General features: G+C 44.4%; 1 protein-coding gene across 1 annotated transcript in view; it reads right to left on the bottom strand.

Moving 5' to 3' along the window:
- The window catches only part of PSMA8 (proteasome 20S subunit alpha 8), a 359,192-nt gene that overhangs the window by 315,450 nt on the left and 18,252 nt on the right, over positions 1–25,490 (bottom strand). The window contains exon 2 of the mRNA XM_069218890.1: positions 9,677–9,803. Coding sequence (XP_069074991.1) covers positions 9,677–9,803 — 127 coding nt within the window. The remainder of the gene's footprint in view (positions 1–9,676; positions 9,804–25,490) is intronic.

Here is a 25,490-nt window from a genome sequence, read left to right as displayed (position 1 = left end):
AGCCTGCACCAGAAGAATGAAGGAATCCTCCTTGAAGTGAAGATGTCACTTCCCTGCTTTAGCAGGCACCCTTCTGCAGAGACAACCGGTGGCTTGGGTCCCCCCTCCTGACGAAGTGCTTGGATCCAGCATCACGGTGGTGGACTGAAGTGGCCCTGATGGTCTTGACATCTGTCCAACTTTGGTGGAGGTAAGAGCTTGCTTCCCCACCCAAGACAGTACCCCGATGCACTGCATGTTTTGCAGCTGCCAACATTTGTTGGCATCTTTCCACGAACGTCTTCATGCACCGTGCAGCTCCGGCTTCCAGCACTCCTTCCTTCTGCGCACAGCCTCCTGCGTGGTTGTCCGGCGGAATGGGATCCCTTTGTGTAGTGCTGCGTGGGCCTCCTTTTGCACCTTCTTTGTCCCCGTTCTGTGGGACTCCTGTGCGTGCTGTCTGGTCTTCTGAAGGTTCTCCGAGTTGCTGAAAGCCCCCTCTGTCTTCCATATCTGGGTAAAGTCCACCAGGTCCTTCCTGGTCCAGGGCAGTGCCATTTTCTGGTAACCACGAGCTTTGTGTCTGCCAAGGCTTGTTGGTGGAATCCAGCGACTGCAATCATCCAACCGGCATGGGACAGCTGCTGCACCAACTAGGAACCCACATCTGTCTTCTTGGGTGCAGTACTGGCTGTTCTTCACTGGTGGTTCTTCTTTTGCACCTTCATCCGGGTTAGCAGGGGCTCCTGTTCTTCCTGGACTCTTCAGTGCTTCTTGGACTCTCTCCTTCTTCCACAGGTCTTCAGGTCCAGGAATTCATCGTTGGTATCTTACAGTCTCTTCAGGTTCTTGCATAAGCTTCCTTGTGTTCTGGTGTGTTCTTGGAAAGCTACTGTGATTTACTCCTGCTTTCCTGGGCTCTGGGGTGGGTTCTATTACTTACCTTTGGTGTTTACTAATACTCCCAGCGCCCCTCTACACACTAGGTGGGAAACAGACATTCTCATTCCACTTTCTTAGTATATGCTTTCTGTTCCCCCAGGCCCATTTCTAACTATTGTGATTTTCATTAATTGCACTGTTTTCTAACTACCTGTTTTTACAGCTATTTCTGCATACTAGTGTATATATTTTATTACTTACCTTCTAAGGGAGTATAGTCTCTATGGTATTTTTTGCATTTGTGTCACCAAAATAAAGTACCTTTATTTTTGTAACACTGAATATTTTCTTTCGTGTGTGTGAGTACTGTGTGACTACATTGGTATTGCATGAGCTTTGCAGGTCTCCTAGTTAGGCCTTGTAGGAGGAGGTGTCGCCATCATCTTCAAAGACTCCATCAGCGTCACCACCTCCACCGAAGAACCCCCCCCTCGCCGCTGAACACCTGCATTTTCAGATTCGCACCGACCCAAGGACCACCCTCAGAGGATCCCTCGTCTACCGTCCTCCCGGACCTCGCGCCTCTTTCAGCGACGCCATCGCCGACTTCATCTCCCCGCACGCCCTCGCCTCACCGGACTACATCCTCCTAGGCGACCTCAACTTCCATCTGGAACAAAACAACGACCCCAACACCACCACCCTGCTCGACAACCTCGCCAACCTCGGCCTCAAACAACTGGTGAACACCGCCACCCACATCGCCGGACACACGCTCGACCCTATCTTCTCTGCCAGCAAACACGTCTTCTTCAGCCACACCTCTGCCCTACACTGGACCGACCACAGCTGCGTCCACTTCACATTCCGACGCGAGACCTCCCACCTCCGCACTCAACCCATCCCTCATCGACAGTGGAACAAGATCCCTGAAGAGCAACTCTTCTCCGCTCTCGCCGCCAACCAACCCACCCTCACCACCGACCCCAACGACGCAGCTCTCAACCTCACAAACTGGATCTCCAACTGCGCTGACAACCTTGCTCCCCTCAAACGCACGCATCGACAGACCAACACCAAAAAACCTCTCTGGTTCTCTGACACCCTCAAAGAATCAAAGAAAACTTGTCGTGCCCTTGAGAAGGCCTGGCGCAAGGACCACACCGCTGACAACATGACCGCCCTCAAGAACGCTACACGCGAACACCACCACCTGATCCGCACTGCCAAAAGGAACTTTTTCACCGACAGACTAGACAAAAACAGCCACAACAGCAGAGAACTCTTCAGCATCGTCAAAGAGTTCTCCAACCCCAGCGCCAACGCCGTCACGCCCTCACAGGATTTGTGCGAATCCCTCGCCACTTTTTTCCATCGCAAGATCAGCGACCTCCACGACAGCTTCGGACACCAGACCCAACCATACACCACTGAACCCGCTTCCCCGGACATCACCCTCAACAACTGGACCCACATCAACACGGAAGAAACCAAATCCATCATGAACTCTATCCACTCCGGCGCCCCTTCGGACCCCTGCCCGCACTTCATCTTTAACAAAGCCGACGACATCATCGCCCCGCACCTCCAGACCGTCATCAACTCTTCTTTTTCTTCTGCTACCTTCCCCGAATGCTGGAAGCACGCTGAAGTCAACGCCCTACTAAAGAAACCTACGGCTGACCCAAGCGACCTGAAAAACTTCCGCCCCATCTCTCTTCTACCTTTCCCAGCCAAGGTAATAGAAAAGACCGTCAACAAACAGCTGACCACCTTCCTGGAAGACAACAACCTGCTCGACCCTTCACAAACCGGATTCCGAACCAACCACAGCACGGAAACCGCCCTCATCTCAGTCACAGACGACATCAGAACCCTGATGGACAACGGTGAAACAGTCGCCCTCATTCTCCTCGACCTCTCGGCTGCCTTTGACACCGTCTGTCACCGCACCCTAATCACCCGCCTACGCTCCACCGGGATCCAAGGCCAGGCCCTGGACTGGATCGCCTCCTTCCTCGCTAACCGCTCCCAAAGAGTTTACCTCCCTCCGTTTCGCTCAGAGCCCACCAAGATCATCTGCGGCGTACCTCAAGGCTCATCGCTCAGCCCGACACTCTTCAATGTCTACATGAGCCCCCTCGCCGACATCGTACGCAAGCACGACATCATCATCACCTCCTACGCCGACGACACCCAACTTGTACTCTCCCTCACCAAGGACCCCGCCAGCGCCAAGACCAACCTACAAGAGGGTATGAAGGACGTCGCAGATTGGATGAGGCTCAGCCGCCTAAAGCTGAACTCTGAAAAAACGGAAGTCCTCATCCTCGGCAACACCCCGTCCGCCTGGGACGACTCCTGGTGGCCCACGGCCCTCGGCACCGCACCGACCCCCGCAGACCACGCCCGCAACCTCGGCTTCAACTTGGACCCTCTTCTCACCATGACCAAGCAAGTCAACGCCGTGTCCTCCGCCTGCTTCCTCACTCTCCGCATGCTCCGCAAGATCTTCCGCTGGATCCCCGCCGACACCAGAAAAACCGTGACCCACGCCCTTGTCACGAGTCGCCTGGACTACGGCAACACCCTCTACGCCGGGACCACCGCCAAACTCCAAAACTGCCTGCAACGCATCCAAAACGCCTCGGCCCGCCTCATCCTCGACGTACCCCGCAACAGCCACATCTCCGCACACCTGAGACACCTGCATTGGCTCCCAGTCAGCAAAAGGATCACCTTCCGTCTTCTCACCCACGCACACAAAGCCCTCCACAACAAGGGACCGGAATACCTCAACAGACGCCTCAGCTTCTACGTCCCCACCCGCCCCCTCCGCTCCGCTGGCCTCGCACTTGCTGCCGTCCCTCGCACCCGCCGCTCCACGGCGGGTGGGAGATCTTTCTCCTTCCTGGCGGCCAAGACCTGGAACTCCCTCCCCACCAGCCTCAGGACCACCCAGGACCACTCCGCTTTCCGGAGACTCCTAAAGACTTGGCTGTTCGAGCAGCGATAACCCCCCTTTTCCCCCCTAGCGCCTTGAGACCCGCACGGGTGAGTAGCGCGCTTTATAAATGTTAATGATTTGATTTGATTTGATTTGGCTGCTCATCCACACTACTCCTAGAGAACCTAGCTTCTAGACACTAACTACATTTCACTAATAAAGGATAACTGGAACTGGTATAAGGTGTAAGTACCTGAAGTACCCACTACAAACCAGGCCAGCCTCCTACAGGAGCCGGCAGGCACCACAGGAGCATTGAGGCTCCCTGGCGGTCCCCATGAGTTGCATTGCTCTTCTCCACCAAACAAAGAAGTGAAAGTACCTTGTTTGGTGGGGATACAACTGATTGTAGTCTCGTCATCTTCTCTACATGAGGATTGCAAATATTTGTATGAAGACACTCGAGGAAAAAAAACATTTCCAAAATTACAGGCAGTGTCACTGGAGACATTACCTCAGGGTCCTTTACTCAGCTGTAGTGTTGAATATGCACTATACATTTACCCAACGAGGTAGCACTTACTAATTAACCAGTAGAAGGTACTGCAGTTGGGTGTGACCTCTTTTGGATAAATAAGCAGGTCAGGATGCATTCTGGTGCCTTCCCAAGAACTGGTGTTTATCGGGCTCGATTTCTGACTCTGCGGGGGTTGGTGACTGTCAGACAGGAGATGGAAGGGTCTTCAGGCTCAGGTGACAGCTGTGCTGTCTCAAGTGGCTCCCAGGGCGCTTCAGTGGTTACGGCTACAGGATCACTTGGCTTCAGTGACCTTCTTGGTTCCTTGGGCGAGGTTTCATCTTCTTTGTCTGGTAAATTGGTTGCTATACCGATGGTCTCCGGATCCTTGCACTCTGCGGACTCTCATTCCTGTGTCAGATTTCATTCAGCGGGAGTTGGGTTGGTGGATGGTGCCGGCTCCTCTACAGATTGGGGTTCCATTGTCACCTTCGATGCCTGTGGTGTTAACAACCGATGCCAATCTCTCGGGCAGGGAGGGGGGCGTGGCTGGGGTAGGGGCAGGTTCAGGGGTTTTGGTCCCTGAGAGAGTCGGAGAGGTCCTCGATTTGGAGGGAGTTGACTGCGGTCCGGCTAGCTCTGGTGCATTTTCAAGCGTTCTTGCAAGGGGAGGTTGTGTTGGTACAGACGGACAACTTGGTGGCCAAGTCCTATATCAACAGGCAGGGAGGGACCAGATCCCCCTTTCTGAATCTAGTTGCTCGGGCGATTTTTTTGTGGGCCCAGCATTCGGTTCTGTCTCTTCGGGCCATGTACATTCAGGGGTCGGAGAATGTTCTGGCACATCAGCTGAGCAGGGTCATTCCTTCCTCCTGGGAGTTCTCCCTTCCGGTGTTTCTATTCTATTGTCTGGTGTGTACATGGGGTCGTCCGTTGTGGACTTGTTTGCATCTCTGGGAAATGTGAAGGTGGGGAAGTTCTGCTCCCAGTATCGGTGTCCTCAGGTTTGGGCAGGGTCTTCTTTATGCGTTTCCTCCATTTCAGTTGATCCAATATTTTTTTGTCAGGGTACAGCAGGTGGGGGCTAAGGTGATTTTGATCACTCCCCAGTGGCCGCATGCAAATTGGTTTCCTCTGCTTCAGCAGTTGTTCTTCGGGAAGGAGAAGGTTCTTCCTCTCCATCCCCCTCCACTGGTGTTTCCTGGTCTCTCCCGGGGATCCTTGCAGAGACTGCACTTGACGGCTTGGAGGTTGAACAGCGGGGTTTGACTGGGCTGGGGGTTCCTAGTCCTTTGGCTGTGACTTTGCAGGCTGCTAGGTGTAAATCCACGTTGATTTCCTATGGACGTAAGTGGAAGGTTTTTTCCTTGTGGTGTTGAGACAGCATATTGACCCTACGGGTTGCTTCCCTGTTTGTGGCCATGCAGTTTTTGCAGGATGGGGCGCGAATGGGGTTGTCGGTGGCTACGCTACATGTTCAATGGGCAGCGATCCAAGCTTTTCGGGGTCCTGGCATAATCTGGAAGATGATGGTCATTTGATGCCCAAATTCTTTCAGGGTCTGATGAATTTATTTCCAAGACTGGTGCGTTCCTTACCTGGCTGGAATCTGCAGTTTGTGTTAGATGTCTTGATGGACCCTCCTTTCGAACCTTTGGGGGACATTGATTTAAAACATTTGACGTTGAAAACTTGTTTTTTGGTGGCTATTACTTCGGTCAGGCATTTAGGGGAGTTGGTTGCATTATCCTGTTCTTTTCCCTTTTGCAAAGTTTTTCCTGATCAGGTTGTGCTGGTTCCTGTTCCCTCTTTTGTGCCTAAGGTTAATTTGGCTTTTCATGGTAGACAAGAGGTGATTTTTTTCCTACTTTTTGTCATGACCCTTCCTCGGAGGAGGAGATCAGATTACATACTTTGGATGTGCGACGGGCCTTGTTGTGTTATTTGAAGGCGGTTATTGCATTCCGTAAAGGGGATTCTTTGTTTGTGAATTTTGGTCCTGCTAGGAGAGGGGAGAAGCCTTCTACGGCTTCACTGAGTCGCTGGATCCGGTCGATGGTACAGTTGGCCAATGATCTGAAAGGGGTGGCACCTCCTGCTGGGAGGCAGGGACGTTCTACGCGTGGTATGGCTGCTACTGTGGCTGAGTTGCAGGGCGCTTTGGTGGAGGAGATTTGTAGAGCCACTACTTGGGCGTCAACGTCCACTTTTGTGAAACACTACCGTATTCCTGAAATGGGGTGTTTGGAGGCGGTTTTAGGGCACAGGGTTTTGTCCTCTATGAAGGAATAGGGGTTTCTCTGTGTATGACCTGGTTGTGATTAAATATGTTTTTTGTACATTGCAACTCAATTGTCTGTCTCCTGTTTTTCTTGCTATATCTCATTGGTTGTTAAGGAAGACGAGGGAGGGACGGGAGGTAATGCGTGCATTACTTACCGTTAATGGCATTACTCCTAGTCCTACTCCCTTGCCTTTTTTGTGAATATTTTTTGAAGATTCATCAAACAGTGACAAAGGTATAGGCAAGTCCAACAAACACTTTTTTCACAGGAAACCAGGTTGTAACTATGTACTGGCGACCTCCAGTAAGTTATATATATTGTCCGTATTGTGGTGAACAATTCAGTTTTATTTCATAGAATTGTCACTATTAGAAGCCATGACCCATTATGACAGATGTGATCTTGATCACAGTCACTAGCTTGATCACATGCACCAAAGCACCTCTACAGATGAGAAAGCAGAGGGTGGGGGTGGGGGGGAATCACTAAGCATTCTACCAATGCGTTCAGAACACAAGTTGTGAATATTTTAAGTAAAAATCTGTCCTGATGAAGTGAGGTGCCCAGATCTAGCACACCTAGATCCTGAAGCTTATTGTACTGCAGAGAAGTAGTGCTTACCAGGAGTTGCTGTCTGCCAAGAAAGCAATTTGAAGTTGCTTAAGTTATTCAGCTCAAATGGCTAATATAAGAGATAGGATAAAACAAGCTCCAAAGGCCATAGCATAATCTGGTGACATCAGACGGTCATCAAATGGTCTTTTTGCACGTGAAGTATTCAGTTATAGAGGGAGGTCCAGTGGGTTTCACAGGCATCCACTGGTTTGGCTTATATTACCTAGTATTTGGATAATTAATTGACACTAATGACCACATCTAACTCCTAATAATTTAATCTACCACAAAAACTGAAGTAAATGCATGTAATGTTTCCTTGAGAAAAGACAACTTAATCCCACTAACCAGTAGATTAACCAATAACCTTGAGCAGTATGGACCTTGCAGCAAAACACTTCAAAATAAGCGATATACAACTAAAATTACATTACAACACAATTAAAATATTTTTAAGTCTGACTTCACTAGTGATCAAAAGAAGAAAAGTACTTTCAGAAACACATCTGAGATGCACTTTAACTCTGTGGCTGTTTTGTTCTACAGAAGTCTTGGGATATATTGGATTGGTATTGTGTGGGTAAGAATAACTGATTGACCTGATTATTGGTCCCTTCCCAGAATAGGTGTTTTTTAAAATCACATTGCATCTTGTTTTTGCAGCAGATTATCCATAAACATGTCCACATAAACCCACCTGGTTAAGCATAGCACCATACCTGAGCATGATTGTACGCCGGCACCATTCAGCTCTCTAAATGCCCACATTAGTCATGGGTCTTGTGGCAAATACTGGATTTATTTTTTGATTGGTATGTTGTGCTTTTTAGTTTTATTGCTGGTTATTGGTTACTTGATGTTATTCCCAAAGGGGTTACTCTAATCTCACTTATATGTTTTCAGTTTTAGAGAATTATTTGAGTGCTTCCTTTTTATTCGCCTTAAAGCGGCTATGGTTGTTTGATAACCAGTCTTCTGACAGCACGTTGCTTTCGCAAGGTCTCCGTATTCATGGGCCGTTCTATCATATGGACAAGAATTTTTATATTAACATTTTGATGTTAGGGTAGCTATTTTTGGGCTCCCATTATTCATTAGCACCCGTTTGGAACACTTACATGCTTGGTTGCTGACACCGGGTATCAATGACAGAAGGGTGTAACTAGCCACTAAGACAGCTGATTGGGGAGTAAGGTTGCCACATGTATATGCCCCTATACACCTCACTGGTGTAATATGTAGATATGTCTCTCTATCACTACCCCTGGGCAGGATCCCCTTACAACTGTGACTGGTACATGGTTTAAATACAACTAAGCCTGGCCCCATACAAATAGGCCATTTATTCCCCCCTTTTTCATGTGGATGGGTGAGGTTATTACCAACCCTCTAGTGGTCGGCAACTAATTTGTTTCCTTTTGGATTTTTTCTTCTTGTCATTTCTTCCTTTTCAGCTCATTCTTGTATACCATGATCTATAAAATTCTTGCGGAAAATTTTCTTAAGGCCTGATGAAGATCCTACGATTCTGTAAGGATCGAAACGTCAACTCTGCGCCTTGACCATTTTGTAATGTTAAGAATTGTAATAAGGGCGTAAGTGCTACTTTCAACTGTGACTAACCTAATTTCCTGGTTTTTTTTTGTCACATACTAGTAACAAAGTTTCTTTGTGTGTGCAATTTTTTGCAGTTTGTATTTTCACCCACTTATTTATTTGCTATTGCACAACAATAAAAATTGTAATGTATCCATCAAACGAAATAGATGGGCATAATTAGAATTAAGTGGTCTGATGATGGACCACAGTTCCTTTATAACACTATGTTTTGATGGCACCATGTTTTTTTACTACTTTTGATATATATTGCATATGTTGCCAAGTTTGAGTATGCATTTTATTGTGGCTGTGTAAGTAGGCAAATGCAAGGAGTAAATGGCAGCATGAATAGGAATCAATGCATGAGTACATGAACAGTGGCAGAATGACTATCAACGGCCTGACCTAATTAAGTTCTGATGAGGCACTTTTATTTAATCCAGACCTATTGTCACAGCCAATGCATGTTTTTTTATGAAAAGTTTGCAGGGTCCCTATGAGAATACAGTCAGTATTTAAAAAAATACTATAAAGACCGCAGGCAGTAGAACTTCCTTCCCACTGTCCAACAAAAAGAGTGGACTCCACTGTTCCATTCTATCCAAAGTCAAAGCTTGTTAATTTATTCCTCAAACACAAAGGCAGCTGTAACTTGCATAATGGCAGTTAGTCAGTACCTTTTAATGTTCACTAGGAGGAACCTCCCGAATGGGAGGTATAGAAACCGACTTTTTTTTTTTTTTTTAAACAACAGAAAATGTTTGAGTGCAGAGAAAGTCATAGCAGTTTTGTCTTACCACAAAAATACACCATCAATCAACAAGGATGGAATATTTGTAATCTTAAAAATACCTGCGAACGCCATACAGACGTGATCATCAAGAACACAAATTTTTCTGACAGTTCTTTCCTCCTGAAGTTTTGCAACTGATTTCTTCTCTACCCCGAGGATAACTATGTCTTTGCCACGAATGCCAACCTATTAAAAACAAAGAGTATGAAAAGGTTATCCTTTTAACTGTACTCCTTAAACAATCCAAAAAAAAAGAAAATCACCATTACTGTATATTTACTCCTCAGAAGGTTGATGAAGTTTACTGACAATTCCAAATCTCCTGCGTTATCCAAGTTTATTTCCACAGACAACCTTCAGTTTATAGTTATCAAGACAATCCCAGCATTTCAAATAGGTGACTTTTAAAACATGAGGTGCACAAAAATTATGCATATATTTTATATCGCTTTTTCACAGTTTCAGATAAAAGAGACTGGTCCTGCAAACTTCTCACGGACTAAATCTGACTAGAGGTGAAGTTTCTACTCAGGACCAAACCTTCAGGATTTTCAAACCCAATACCAACGTGATCCAGCAGATGGGATTTTCAACGGGTTCGCCATTTCTTACCACAAACGTTTCAAATACATGTCGCTTCCCTTGTGCACTGTATGGGGTAATCGCATAACAAATCATGTAGATGAAGCATATACAATTGAATCAGATGTACTGGTTAAGAAAGTGCAGTTACATTACCTGGCTAGGTCTTTAAACTAAATAATCCAGTTCTGTCCGATACATTAATAAGAATCTAACCTGTACTGTACTGGATCTAATCACACTAAGTGAAGATACACCACTTGGCAAAGCTTTATACATACCTAATTGGTGAAATCCTCATTAACCATTCTTAACAAGACGAAGGGTTGTGTAGATCTACTGGTGAAAAAAAGGACAGAGATACTGAAATACTTTTACTTGCACTTTTAATTAAAAGTAACCTTATGACCTGCAATAAAGTGGGCGTGATGCCAATTCCTCCACTCTATTAGACTTTTGGAGGAAAGACATGGCTAGCCCAATTTACCTTTGCACTATGGGTCCAAAGATTTACATTCTCCTAGTGTCCCTAAGATGATATGGTCACTGTTACTGACTCATAGGGCCAAAGGGGGAACTGTGATGCTCCTGTAGGTCTGAGGGTTTGCAGGTGATTTCTACATCACTCCTGGGTGAACCACTTACCGCAAATTTTCTACTCCTAAGCAGTGCCTGTCTACAGCCTGCATTTTTTACTCCTATTTTAGTGAATCATTTGTTCTAAGAAGCCCTGCCAAGGGTTAGAGGTTAGTCTAACATTTCAGTGCCAGTCTGCGCATCATTCTATTGAAATGCAATTTCACCAACTGGAGCTCCTCAATCTGTATCTAATTATTTAAGGAACTCTCAGCACATTGGATTCAGCTATTATGAGCTGTCAGCCTGCAGTCAGCGAAAGGTGAGTAGAGATAAAGTTGCCTTGCGTATAGCACTGAGAGGGCATGATTAGAAAATGCTGGTCTCCTTAGTACATGAGAGTACTGTGTAACTCGGGAAAGCTGAACAAGTCCACTTGAACTGGGGCTGAGCCATGAGCAGGGTTAAGCTAAAATATTTACTGACACTGGTACTCACTTGACTTTTGGGTCTTGTGTGCAGCAACCATCAAACTACACTGTGATGCAGCCAGCCACTTCCCCACAAGTGTTCCAGGTCTACTGTCCCCAAGGCACATCACTGCAGTCCCCTCTTCCACAAAGCTGGCCCTAAAGTTAACTACAATAATCCATTGACAGGCATTTTGTCAGGTCACCCTGCTGCAGATAGTAAAATGAACCTGGGCATACGTGTCCTAACTTTACCTGCCAGCACTGCAGTCTGTTTCTTCCTTTATTCCATATACGGCCTATGGTCCGATGGGAGAAAAAGTCCTCCTCTTTCCTGGTGGTGGCAATGCTGCTGCTCCTGTGTGTTGATAGCGAGTGTCCATACCTCACACTACAGGTCTATCCTACACTTTGACACTGATCCGCCCCTGCAGTTGTGATGCTGGATCTGCAGCAGTGATTCCACTGTGGGAGTGGAAGACCCCTGCCACGACCAGCTAGACTAGAATGAAGCCTCTCATCACACCGCACTTGAAAGGTGTAGAAGTGTGTGGTGAGAATACAGCACACAAGTCTTTCACCCACGTCACTCTCCTGTCTATACCCAGATCTGCGACTTCATTCAGGCACAATTCACATGCCACACTAGACTAAAGTCCCCTGCTCCTGCATATTTTAATGAGGGGAGAACATGTGGGATGATGCCACAGAAAATGTACGTCACCTGTAAAGGGGGAACAGAATCAATGCCTGTCACAGGGTGATCCTGCTCATGGTCTAGACCAATTCTAATACACATAAGCCCTGTTGGCCTTATCAAAAGATAGCTGACCGAGAGGGCCCTCTAGCTTATTTAAGAACTTAAGCACAAGAAAGATGAACCTCCTACAGCCTCTGATCAGGCTAGATCACAAGTGAAGACTACAGTCCTAACCAACCCATACAATTGTGAATGCATTAAACGGCCAACGACAGGCAAATCAATGACATAGCAACTACTGCCTAACAAAGGCCTTGTTGAAGAACCAAGAGTAAGCCACATGCACTAGCAGCTCAGAGCAACCATCTAGACAGTCATGCTACCTTGCAACCATGGCATCCAAATCAGAACAATCATCATCATCCCCTTGCACTGTCCAAAGACGTTCAGCACCATCAAGTCACAGACCCAGCAGTAAGCAAAGTCTGTCTTGCTAACATTAGGAAGGTCACCTTAAGACGCAATAGCAGACCTAACGCTCATAAAATAAAAAATAAAAATATATGACATGAATCCATGGACATTTAATAAATCACAGGTTAATGATTATATTGGTTAGAAGAATTTGGCTGTTATACGCTATAATTACATCACAACCATCCTGGAAGTCTCAAAGCAAACTGGGTATGCTAACATCAAATAAGGGCAATTCAGACGTCCATGTCATTCAAGCGTGAAACAAAGTTAATACCTTTGTGCCTGTTTCTTAACAAAGTCCTTCACCGCTACTACCGGCGGAGCTTCTTACAACCTCACTGTATTCAGAACATCAGCATCATTATCAAAGGTCAGAAGTACCCATGACACTCAGAAGCAACAATCGGCTTGCTTCAATCTGCTCACCGCAAATGATCCAAAGATTTACACAAACTAGGCAGTGGCTCATTTGCACTTACAGCAGCCTACAGGGAACTTGAACGAAGCCCACATGCAGTCCAGATGACGATTCAGGAGCCTCCATATTGTCTGAAAAATACCGGTCAGAAGTCACTTAGAGGAAGACTTCAGAAACTTATAGACAAGTTTTCAAGTTCTTCAAAGTCGGTCTACGGAGAGTCACAAACTACAAGAAAAGCATGTTTTGCTATGCACTCAAGCAACTCTCCTTATGCACCATTTGAACTTTGGACTCTATACCCAAGCTGTTGTAACGAGTCAGCAATTGGGACCAATTCTATCCTCTCTGGATATGATCATGCTGTGTTGCTGTCAGAAGAGTCTAGACTGATATTTGCATCAGTGTTGGAGCCCTAAATCACATCAAGTTAAATAACGAACTCAAGCTTCAAGTCATGCAGCAGCCAGCATCATTGTTTTGTCCTGCGGAAAGATTCAGAGAGTAACAGACTCAAGCTGGTGTAGCTTTTATCTTCCATTGTTGGACAGTGAGTTTTCTTCGGTTTTTGGAGTAACGCACTGTCCTAAAGACATATCATCGCACTCTACCAGAGGGTTACCCTCATCTTTTAGCCAACAACCAGCCCTTCATGGGCATCATCAGTCAGAGTACCCTGCTAATAAAAGAAGATGAGCACATAAGACCTTATCAGGCAGCACTGCAATCTGTGTCTTTATTTACACCACATGCAGGCCAAGGTTCTACAACTTTACCCCAGGGTCTTCAGCACTCACTACTCTCCTGGCTACTTCAGATGCAATGTGCCCTAGAGATACAGACAAAGGCCTTTCCCCAGATGTGCTGGATTCAGTCTGGTGCTTTAGAATCCGAGTGAGTCCACAGCACATCCCTAAGTGAAGGGCTCCGAGGCCTATGACTCCTGCTAAGGTAAAATTAAAATGTCTCTAGTTTCTGCCGGTCTCAGTCCCATTTAGACAGCTCAGGGCTAAATGACTGTAATCCATTCAACTATCTTGATGAGTCTGAGGCAGAACATGAGGCACTGAAATTATTATAGATACCTTGGTTAAGAAAAGAAAATAACAACAATAAACCCAAGTTAAACTGGCCACTCCAAACATTTTGATTCTGGTTGTGAAAGTCATGTAGTAGTGCCTTCAAAAAATGCAATGGCTAAAAGACTAAGCTGTGAGATATTTCTATACTAAAAATATTTCATGTAAGTACTCCGTTTGCTCAGTGTCTTCAATTACATAAACACTACACAGTAATTATCACTGGTAATTACTTGTGGCCACATCCCAATCTAAACTGAGGTGGCACAGTGTGCAAAACAACAATGGATTGGTATGCAGCCCGAGTAATTACCAGTAGCAGAGATTAATTCAAGCATTTCTTCCATCACATTTTTCTATAATTCAATGCAGAAAGTCATTACCTCACTTGTGGGCTTTGGGGAGAGCAAGATGTCCTATTGGTGGGTCTGTCTGTCCTACACCACATGCAGGGTATTGTGTCTTCTGGACTAGCCTCTTGCAACTCTGCAAAGGAAGCATGCCCCACTGGGGTTTACGAATTAACTGTGAATTTAACTGTTCAACCTTGTGGGCCTCTGGGAAGCAGGCCTCATTCCATCATTGTTGCACCTTGCCAGATCTTCAAATGCCACGTTTTATGCTTAGTGTCTGGTATATTGTATAATTTTCATAGGAGAGAATTGCAATGTGAAATATATTTTGGAATTTGATGTGTTGCAACAAATATTTTTTTCTCGTTTAACAATGTTGGAGAATGTTTCCTTAAAGATTCGCCTTGGGTGACAGTTTTATTTTTAATGTATGTTACTATTGGCAAATAAAAAGGTCTAAACCCAATTAAAATAAACCTACTTATTCCTGTGCCTCCGAAGAGCACTACCTTTGCACAGTTTCAAAGAACTGTTAGATCCTGAAAAACTGGACACGCCCCTCTCAATTGTTGCCTTATCTGACAACAGTTCAGCAGTTCTACTTCAGACTGACGTATCTCTTCAACAGCCTAGTCCCATTTAAGAACTTTCAGACTAGTTTTAATTAACAAAATTCTGTCTGACTGACATCTAAATGAAAATTGAAAACGTAAACGTGCAACCAATAATGGTTCTCTAATGTGATTATAGAATTTATAAAGCCACTGTTTAAAAGCAAAAACAAGTCACTAGTTCTAAAGCATCTGAGAAGAGGGCTGTCCATCAAATGAACTTTACAAGATATTAACGAGTTCCTGGGGAGTTCTACCTCCAATTCATCCACTCACAAGAACTGTGATCGCATTGTAGACCACTTCATCTACGTGCCAAAGATATGGAACATTACCTTGACAGAGTAACGAACTGACATCTGAGCAGACACTGACATTTAACTATTATCCAACTCAAAGCTTTTTGTTCGAATATCACCAGTACCACTGTTGAAACAGATGTGTATTAGAAATTATTAATGAACGTTTATGTGTTTTGATTAACAAGAAAATTAAACATAGAGAAATTAATGTGCACGTTTGAAGATGTGCCCACGGAGAGTGACAGCCAGGTTATACGAACTTGTACTAAAATGATTAAAAATGTGTGAAATAATGGAAAGAGTAAAAATAATGTAGTAGTATGTCATAGTAAGATGTATAACCTATGTTTTGCATTATATTGTAAAGTTAACTTAGCCAAAGTTGTGGCCTAGTTGCCAGGCTTCATGCAGAAGCTGAATTTCTAGCACACTAAAGAGAAACTGGTGAGTTAAACTGTCCATGAACTGCATGTTAATAAAATCTGCTTAGCTAGAATTTTCTGCAGTGTACCGACGAACAGGAGATGAGGGACTAGGGTATGTAACAATTTTGGTGTAAGACAGACTCGATGTACTTTCCTAGGAGTTGAACAATAGAAGCACTGACTGGCGAAGATGCAACATTTTCGAAACCTGATGAACCGGATGAGAAGGACATCGTACAGTGAACCAATCAACGAACTGAGAATGGCGTAATATTAGAATTCATTGATTTGTAAAATTAAAGTTATTGGTTAGGGTAATAACTGGTGATTGACTGACCAATTAGGCATTAGGGGGATGGACTGGAAAATCTTAATAAAAAGCCATGACAAGGGGCTAAAACTTTAGATGAGAGGGGTGAATTGATGTCAGAAGACGCAATTCGAGATTTTGTCATTGGGCTCATTCTCTTGAGAGCCTGATGTGTTGCTGATCGATTGATGACCTGAAGATGAAGACTGACTTTGTTGCTGATCCATTCTGTGGATAGGTAGCTATGACAATGTGTTAACTTTTTGTGCTTTTCTTTCTAGGTACCAACGGCTCTGTTTGAATAAGTTTTTCTTTTAGCTAGATGTTTGCTAAATTCATGTTTTAAATTGTTTTCACATGAAGACCCACATGCTAGTGTTAATTTGGGTTAGGTAATGGTACATTTAGGTGACGCTGACAGTGACAAATGATTGATAGCAGAGTTTAGCAATCGGGTTGTCAATGCGATATATTCATCTTTGTTAATTTATGCTGAGGCATTAGAGGATATATTTTCTCAAGTTCTAATTAGATTATGTTATTGGTGGTCATTAATGAGCTAATTCTAAACTGATTGAATAAAGTTTGATCTAACCGGATTACTTAGTATTGTAACTAATAGGGAAATAAAATGGATAAAGTGTATAATTGAGTTGTGGTTATTCATGAAATTATGATATAATTGTCTCATGCTTAATGATTCTCTTAGTGGTTCTTGATTGATTACATGATAATTGATGTTCATCGATTACTACATAACTAGGATATTCCATGCGATCTAAAAGGTTCATCGGCCTATACGCGTCCCCTTGCAAGTTTACTCACTAAGGCCCAGGTGCGCTAGCAGTTTTTGGTAGCAGCTTGATGGTTCGTTTCCTTGGAGAACTAGTTATGTGGTGATTGGTGGTAGTTTAAGTTAGGGTTAGTTGTTCATTTTATGAGGTTTGAATTTTTGTTTTCTGAAATGGAAATTGTAGCAAGGATGATGTCCCCTTAAGCCCAGAAATGACATTCCCAGATCCTAGATCCTGCGGGTAAAGCTGGGTATGTTCTCGGCATTTTGGCGTTTTGGTGATGGTATGAAAGTAGTAAGTTGAGCCTGCACAGGCTTATGCAAATCGCAGGTGAATTGTGATGTGTGTGAGAGAAGTAGGGAGTCTGCATCCTCCAGTTGAGGTTTAGTAGGAGTGTGCGTACTCCGCAGTATGAGAATAGGGAAGTCGTCAAACTTCATATGTGTGTGTGCTAAAAAATTGTCCACGTGGTTGTTGGTGATGCACGGACCCTGCGTGGTCTAAGACTCCGGAGTATATTGACAAGTGTAGGAGACACTTGGTTATATGTTGTAATCTGTCTGGATTAGTAGGTTGATCGGGCGTGGTCAACAAGTCGGTGTGTAAGTTAAGTGATTAAGGGAAATTTTCGACTGAGATTTTGCGAGTCCTATGTGCACCAGGACAGACCCATTGATCAGTTGAGAGTGAAATTTGCGGGTCGAAATTTACTTGCGATTGTGGGAGACTGAGAAAGGAATAGCTGCATGAGCTAAAGGGCCATCAGTGAAAATCTGTAAGGTCTCTAAAGGGATTGTGTACCTTCCTGTAGTAAACCAGCAGGTTTGTTTTTGGTTAGTTCTCGCAATATTGTGCAATAGTTTTGTGTAAGTCGAAGATCAGGAGGACAAGCCGCAAGACTTTGTCAGCCGTAGTGTGTGAGTGTGACGTCAGAGTGAGCCGCGCTGGGATAGGTTTGTTAGTGAGAAGAGCTGAGAGCGGATTGGCAGCTGTCCGTTACAGGCAATTGCTTGAGAAAGTGGGTGAAGGGAATATTGGGAGTAAAAGTAATTTCCTTATTGAATCGAATAAAGATGACGTTTTTCAAAGTGTTTAGGAGTGCCATGAAGGGCAATTGTTACACTAAGGTGACAGTGGGGAAGATGACCCACCGGAAAATTCTCCAGCATTTATGGGGATGGAGTAGCGAGGTGTCGCGCCATGTCTTTGGTTGAAGCAGTGGTGCAAACCGACAGAGAAACAGGAAGCTTTAGCTTTTCCAGAGCATGGAACGTTTAATTTGAGAACTTTGGATCAGTTGCGGATTACATTACGAAGCCACTTCCAAGACCAGCACAGTTTGAGGCTTTAGTAGTTTGGAAGCTCATAGCCAGACAACAGCAAGAAATGAAATTCCAGAGGAGAATAAGGAAGTTAGAGAAGTCTCTAGCAGAGGCAAGATGGGATTGCGAACAGAGTAAGTGGAGAACTCAAACATTGCAAGGTGTAAAGTTGTTTCCTGCTATCAGAGAAGATGAGTCAGAAGATAAAGAGGATACTAGCAAGGGTGAAAAGAGTTAATCAGGGGGTAAGAAGAAAAAGACTTATGTGAAAGAAGATTCAGATATTGAGGACCTTATTACGCAGGTGTTGAGAGACCGACCTCTACCATATGCGGTGCAGGAGGGGAGGGGGAGGTCAAGTACTAGTTCTGCTCCAACTGCCCCAGCCCAAGTGTCATGGACAGCGGGACCAGTACAGATAGAAAACGGACAGATACAAGGGTTAGTGCAGAGTACTCCTAATGCAGTGACTACTTCGGTGGTCCAAGCGCAGATGCACCCACCACCGATATAGAGAATTTATCCAGCGATACCAATTCTAGAAACAACTTCGAACTTAGTGGTGCCGACGGAGCAAGTGGTTCCGAGGCCAATGCTAGTTCAGACTGAGCCGACTCCAATGTTGTTGCCTCAGGCACAGCCACAGGGTTTGACGAAGTTCACACTAATGACAGGGATACAGTCAGATATGACACCAGTGATGAATCAGAGTATGGGAGTAGCCCTTCCACAAAATGCAGGGGTCAGAACAGCACCAGATGCAATATCATTGCCAATTACTGTTGGTCCAGCGGTACCATTGTTTGCGAAGGATAAGCCGATTGCAGAACTACAGGGTGAAATGTCACAAAGCCTCATGAGGAGGGGGGTGAGAGATCACGTACAGGTAATATCATCTATGGGTCAGACCTTTGATGGATCTAGACCATTAATGGATTTTGGTCCACTTGTTGTGCTTCCGGATGCGGTAAATGGCCCGAGTACAAGTCAGAGCTTGAAGCTTTTGACACCGCAAACTTCAGGTACAGTGGTGCAACAGGTGCCATTGCCAAATGCAAGTAACATCTCATTACAGGGATTGACAGCACAACTGAATGAGTGGTTGGAAGTCTGAATACTCCTCGAAACACAACCAAGATTGAAGAGCAGATTAATCGTGTAAGCTTGGCTACAGAGATTACTGAACTAGTTGAGGGATCAATGGGAGTGAATAGGTTAGAGTCCTATACAGAAGAAGAGCGGAGATACTTTTGTCCGAGAATTACGAAAGAAGTGTGTAAGACACATCAGAAATTGGCAGATCTGGCAGATAAACATGACATAGAAATTGAGAAAACTAAGCATTTGAAAAGGAGCTACAGGTTAGATTTCGAGGCGAAAGATTTTGAACACATGAGGTCAGCAGGGATGAAAGCGCACCTCAGAGAATTATTGCAGAGTGCTCCAATATGGGAGCATTAGAGAAGTGGAAAGGCAGATAGGCACAGAAGAAGGATAAACGGAAACAAGATTCACAAGAAGGGTCTGAGAGTGCTCAGTAAATTTTTTAACAATGAGGGAAAATCCAGGAGGGCAATTTGTTCATGTACCCTGGCACAGGAGTGATATTCTGTCATTCACAAATGATTATTCAAAATTGAGGGAGAAACCAGTTGAGTGGTACTAGCAGACAGATAGATTTGTGAAGCTTTCAAAATGTCTGTGGGAAGACCTGAGTACTCTATTGGAGTTAGTGGTCCCAGCTAATTTGAGGGTTGAGTGCAAGACAGCAGTAGATGTCGTGTTACATCCTCAATTGAGAGGTAGGTGTCGTGGGGCCAATATGAATCGTGGTCCGGATTTCAGTAATGTAGTGGTTCAGAATGATGTGCAAGGGATGAAAAAGATGTTACCGTGTCATCTGTGTGGAAACGTGGGACACTGGAAGCGGGAGTGTCCGTTGATGGTGCAGGATGGTGTTGTTAAGCAAAGTGGTGATGTCAATACATTTCAAACTGTGTCCCTAGAATGAGTGGACTTAACCCGAATTTCAGAATCAAGTGCAACATTTTCAACCCATGCAGCAGGTGCAACTGCCGCGTGCAAAAGTGACACAGTTGCAACCAATGCAGCAGCAGGTTCTTATGGTACCTAGACAGCAAATGAAAATACCTCAAGCCCCGATGGAACATCAACAGGTGATGCTTACTCAGCAGGTCACAGGTCATAGACAAGACCGAAGTAGTGACACAGTGCACCAATTCCTATTACATAGTGAGAATGGAATAAACGACGAATGGATGTGTGGGAGTTCGGATGAGGAGCCATGTATGCTTGCAGCATCCCCAGAGGTAGATCAGAGAGGACCCTTTTTAAAAGTAAAGGTGATGGGTCATAGGGTCTCATTTCTAGTAGACACAGGAGCTACACACTCTACAGTGAGAAGTGCAGAAGTTCTGAACTTACCTCTTTCAGGTAGGACAGTTCAGGTTGTGGGAGTAGCAAACAGACAGCTAATAAATCCGATCACAGATCCAGTACAGGTTGAGATTGGCAACTTCCAGGGACTACATACAGAAGTTTGTAGTCTGTGACTCAAGTCCAGTGTCTCTACTGGGAAGGTACTTTATTGTGCAAAACCAGATGTTTAATTAGTTGTTCAACTAATGGAATAGAGGTTCAGACGAATAGTGATGATGAAGAAGAACGAACTCCTGAAACGGAGACTGAAAACATTAATGAAGAGTCCCATTGATTGAGTTTTGTCGATGTTTACTATGAAAGATTTGCATGCAGATTTGCATGGGACAGTACAGGAAAACGTGTGGGACCTGACAGGTAAAGAAGTGGGTTTAATCAAGGGAGTGCAACCGATTAAGATCACTTTGAAGCCAAATGTAGTGTTTCCGCAGCTTCCACAGTATAACATGACACAGGATGTTCTGATGAAAGTGGCGCAGATAATTGGAGATTTTCTGAAACAAAGGGTTTTGAAAGAAGTGTTAAGCAGTCCATGTAATTCACCGATAATGGGCCTAAAGAAGCCGTGTGGGAGAGTTCGCATTGTGCAGGATTTGCGAAAAGTAAATGATATGGTGGTCAAGTGTTGTCCTGTAGTGCCGAACCCAGGAGTAATGTTTCAGATTTCTTTTCTGTGCCTCTCCATGAAGATAGTCAGTTTATTTTTTGTTTCAAATTCCTAGACAGAGTCTACAGCTGGTACAGGCTTCCTCAAGGGTACACGGAGTCACCGTCTCTGTTCAATCAGATTGTGAAAAAGAACTTGGAGTCATTGGAACTACTGAACCAATCGACTCTAGTGTAGTACATTGATGATTTGCTAATTGCGTCGAAGACAAGGAACAAGTGCAAGTACGACTCGACTGCCCTGTTAAATCATTTGGGGAAATTTGGACACAAAGTATCACCTTAGAAATTGGAGTATTGTCAGAAGTCAGTGAAATACCTAGGACACCAAACTGAGAAAGAGTCCAGGAGAATTTCCAGAGAAAGGATTACAAGGATACTGCAGAGAAGTCCTCTGACTTCACAGAGAGATGTCGGAATGTTTCTGGGAATGGAAGGTTATTGTTGTCAGTGGATTCCAAATTTTGCTATGATTGCCAAACCATTGCAGCGGCTGACACATAAGGAGGTTACAGATCCCATTACACTAGATCAGGACCAGATGAAAGCATTAAGTGTTAAGAGAGAGTTTGTGCGGCGCTCCAGCGTTGGGAATGCCTGATTACACAAAGCCATTCACATTGTTTTGTCATGAACGTGATGCTTGTTCTCGGTCTGTCTTGAAACAGGTCCATGGAGATGCTTATCGCCCAGCAGCCTCTTTTTCAGCTCCCTTGGACCCAGTCGCAGCAGCCTTAACAGGTTGTTTGCGTGCCGTTGCCGCAGTTGGTCAAGGCCTTTCGCAATGTGAGGGAGTAGTGATGTGATACCTCTAACAGTGATGGTTCCTCACTCTGTTGACATCTTACCGACAAGAACGAAAACACAGTATTTAACTGGTGCCAGATTGACAAGGTACAAGATGAGCATTCTAGGTGCTCCAAATGTAACATTGAAAAGACGTACAGTGCTGAACCCAGCAACATTACTTCCGAGTGATACTGCTGAGATTGAAAAAGAGGAAGACATCGAGCAGGATTGTCTCAGGGTAACTGAGCTAAGTACAAAACCAAGGCCAGATATCAGAGATACACGATTGGAAGAAAATGACCAAATTGCCTTTGTTGATGGCTCATGTCTCAGAGATGGTAAAGGGACATTGAGAGCAGGATATCCTGTATGCACAATCACAGGTACATTAGAAGCTTCCTGGCTTCGAGGTGTATATTCTGCACAAGTGGCAGAATTGGTAGCTCTTACTAGAGCGTGCCATGTATCTGCGAGACTGAGAGTCACAATCTATACTGACAACCAATATGGATTTGGAATTGTTCACAATTTTGGTCACAAAGAGGTTTCCTGACCACTACTGGTTCTCCAGTAGGTAATGGCGACAGAATGCAAGAATTGCTATATGCAATACAGTTACCTGAAGAAATTGCCATGGTAAAATGCTGTGCACATCAAAAGACACAAGGCTACATCTCACTAGGAAATGGATATGCAGATCAAGTCGCAAGATTTTGCGCATTGAACTGTATATCGTTCAAAGACAAGTGGGAACTTATGTCAGAAGAAAATAACCCATGCACAAACTTTGCATTGAAAGTGATTGATACTTTGGAAGAGTTAAAAACATTGCAAGATAATGTTGACAAAGAAGAGAAACGATTCTGGTCCAAATTAAAATGTGTCCAACGTCCTGATGATTTGGGTTTCTGAGGAGGGTCAGATTGTTCTGCCCAATAGTTTGTCACAAATGGCCAGTTATTATCATGGTCAGGCACATATTGGGAGGGATGCAATGGTCCATTTGTTCAAGATTGACTGGTTCAATCCTTAGTTTAGGCAGGCAGCAGAGGCAGTATGTCATTGCTGTATAATTTGTCAGCATCTAACTGTGGGGAAAGGGACAGTGGTGAACTTGAGCCACATTGGAAGAGCAGGAGGTCCATGCAGCAGAATGCAATTGGATTTCATTGAAAAGCCAGTGTGGAGGATGAAGTATGTGTTGGTGATTGTGTGTGTTTTTAGTTACTGGACTGAAGCATACCCCACAAGAAAGAAGGACAGTCTCACAGTAGCAAAGTTGTTACTTAGGGACTTAGTACCACCTTTCGGGTTTCCGATCTCTTTAGAATCGGATAGGGGAACTCACTTCAATAACGAGGTGATTAAACTCTTATGTGCAGCACTAAACATTGAGCAGAAGTTGCATTGTAGTTACCGCCCTGAAGCATCAGGACTAGTGGAACAAATGAATGGTACCCTGAAATCAAGAATTGCCAAGATGTGTGCAGCTACAAATCTGAAATGGCCAGATGCATTGCCTTTGGTGTTGATGTCGATGAGAAATACATCCGACAGGAAGACAGGGCTCTCGCCCCACAAGATTCTCATGGGCAGAGCAATGAGATTACCAGCAGTTCCAACAAATGCACTTGTGAATATTACAGATGATACAGTGTTGGACTACTGCAAGGGTCTGGCTGATGTGGTTCACTCTTTCTCTCAGCAGGTGCAGGCCACCACTCTGCCACCCATCCACGATCCAGGGCACAATCTGAAAGCCGGTGACTAGGTCGTTGTCTGGAAACGTGTGCAAGACGTGTTAAGAGCCACGTTGGAGAGGACCTTACCAGGTGGTCCTAACAACCACGACAGCTGTGAAGTGTGCAGGACTTCCAAACTGGATACACACAAGCCATACCAAGAGAGTGGTATCTCCACAGGATCATGAAGAAGCGTTGTTAAGAGCACCAACAACAGCGAAACAGGTTGCCGCGCCTGAACCAGAAAAGGAGCCAAGAGAGCCTGACGTTGAACCAGAGCTGGTGGAAGATAGTTCTATTACCCCTGTAAGAGACAAAGGTGAAGAATTAAACAAGCATAAATAAGAATCCATCTCAACGGATACAGCAGGAGAGCCAAGCTCAGCAGAGGTTCTTCCAGAAGCAGACGGTGCTGAAAAGCAGACAGAGCAAGTGCCAGACCAAGAGGGGGAAAGAGTTGAGACAGATCAAAGTCAAGGTGATCCGACACCTCCTGAGCCCATTGCAGGTCCATCAAGCGAAAACACCATCGAGAAAGAGAAGGAGAAGAGTCCAATCCTGAGAAGAATACTGACAGAAGGATCGAGAAAAGGAGATACCTGGCCTGAGTCGAAAGTAGAGAAGAAAAGAATTGGTCTTATATGAAACAGAGGAAGAAGTAGATACCACAAGAAAAGAAGAATTAAGTGAAGGAGAAATAAGTGGCGATCGAAGGTTGAAAAGAAAGAGAATAGCAAGTCGACAGTACGCAGGTCCTGAATGGGTGTATGAAACTACTAATGAATGGCAACACAAGTTTATGTCCTTTTGTTTTGATACAGAAGTTCTGAGTCAGAACTTTGATGTAACCTGAAGGGGAACAGAGAGCTGATTTGCTGAGCTAATCTGAAAAGCTTAAAAGAGGCTGCTGAAAATAAACTGGAAGAGGCATTGATAACCTGAATTGACATAAAACCGGATGTGACAAGCTGCTAATAGATTTTGACAAGGAAAAAGGGTTCCTGGATGTGAAACTGAACTGTGAGAGAAGAATTTTTTCCTTATTTTTGATTTTTTACTGCACTTTATAAGAGAGCTATTTCTGCTTTCCGATTCTTTATAGATCATGGCTGAGCTAAATAATCAAGGTAGAAATGCTAGACGCTGTAGATACATGAGTGCTGGATAGGCAATTATTTGTGGAATCTTGTTTATTGTGATTGTGTGAATGTCTGTGTTTGATACGAAAAGAGCTGATCATACTTCTGCTCCTGAAACTTCTACACTAACGGCTTTGGAGAAGTTTAACTTATATGAGAAGTACTTGCATGACTATACTAATGCTCAAGGAGAGCTTTCTTCTAATGTCTTCTATCGCTTTTGAATGAGTATGTTGAAACAAAGGATGCAAGGGATTGTCTTGTGTGTACGCAAATTCCTTCGTCAGTAGAGGAAGGAGTTACGTACCACAGCCTACCATTAACATATGGAATAAGCTGTATGTAGTTTGCTACTACAAGGTTCTATAACCAAGAGTACATACAGTATTTTTTAATCAAATCATGATGTTGTGTTTTCATTTGTTCCTATTATTAGATATTTGAATAAAGTTGCTAGAGAGCATGATATAGTACTAGTTAGAGGATTCTTTGAGCCCACACTAACATTTGGAACAGCCTACGCGCATGGGAACAACCTAACGTGCTTGCTTACACCGTTAGAAAAGAGCTTGATAGGGCATACTGATGATATAAGAAAGGCATTAAAAGAAAAAGTAGAAAAAGGGTTAAAGAAAAGAACTTACAAGAATGATTATGC

The sequence above is a fragment of the Pleurodeles waltl genome, chromosome 2_2 (assembly GCF_031143425.1).
Source record: "Pleurodeles waltl isolate 20211129_DDA chromosome 2_2, aPleWal1.hap1.20221129, whole genome shotgun sequence".
Lineage (NCBI taxonomy): Eukaryota > Metazoa > Chordata > Amphibia > Caudata > Salamandridae > Pleurodeles > Pleurodeles waltl.
This window is presented reverse-complemented; position numbering and strand designations above follow the sequence as displayed.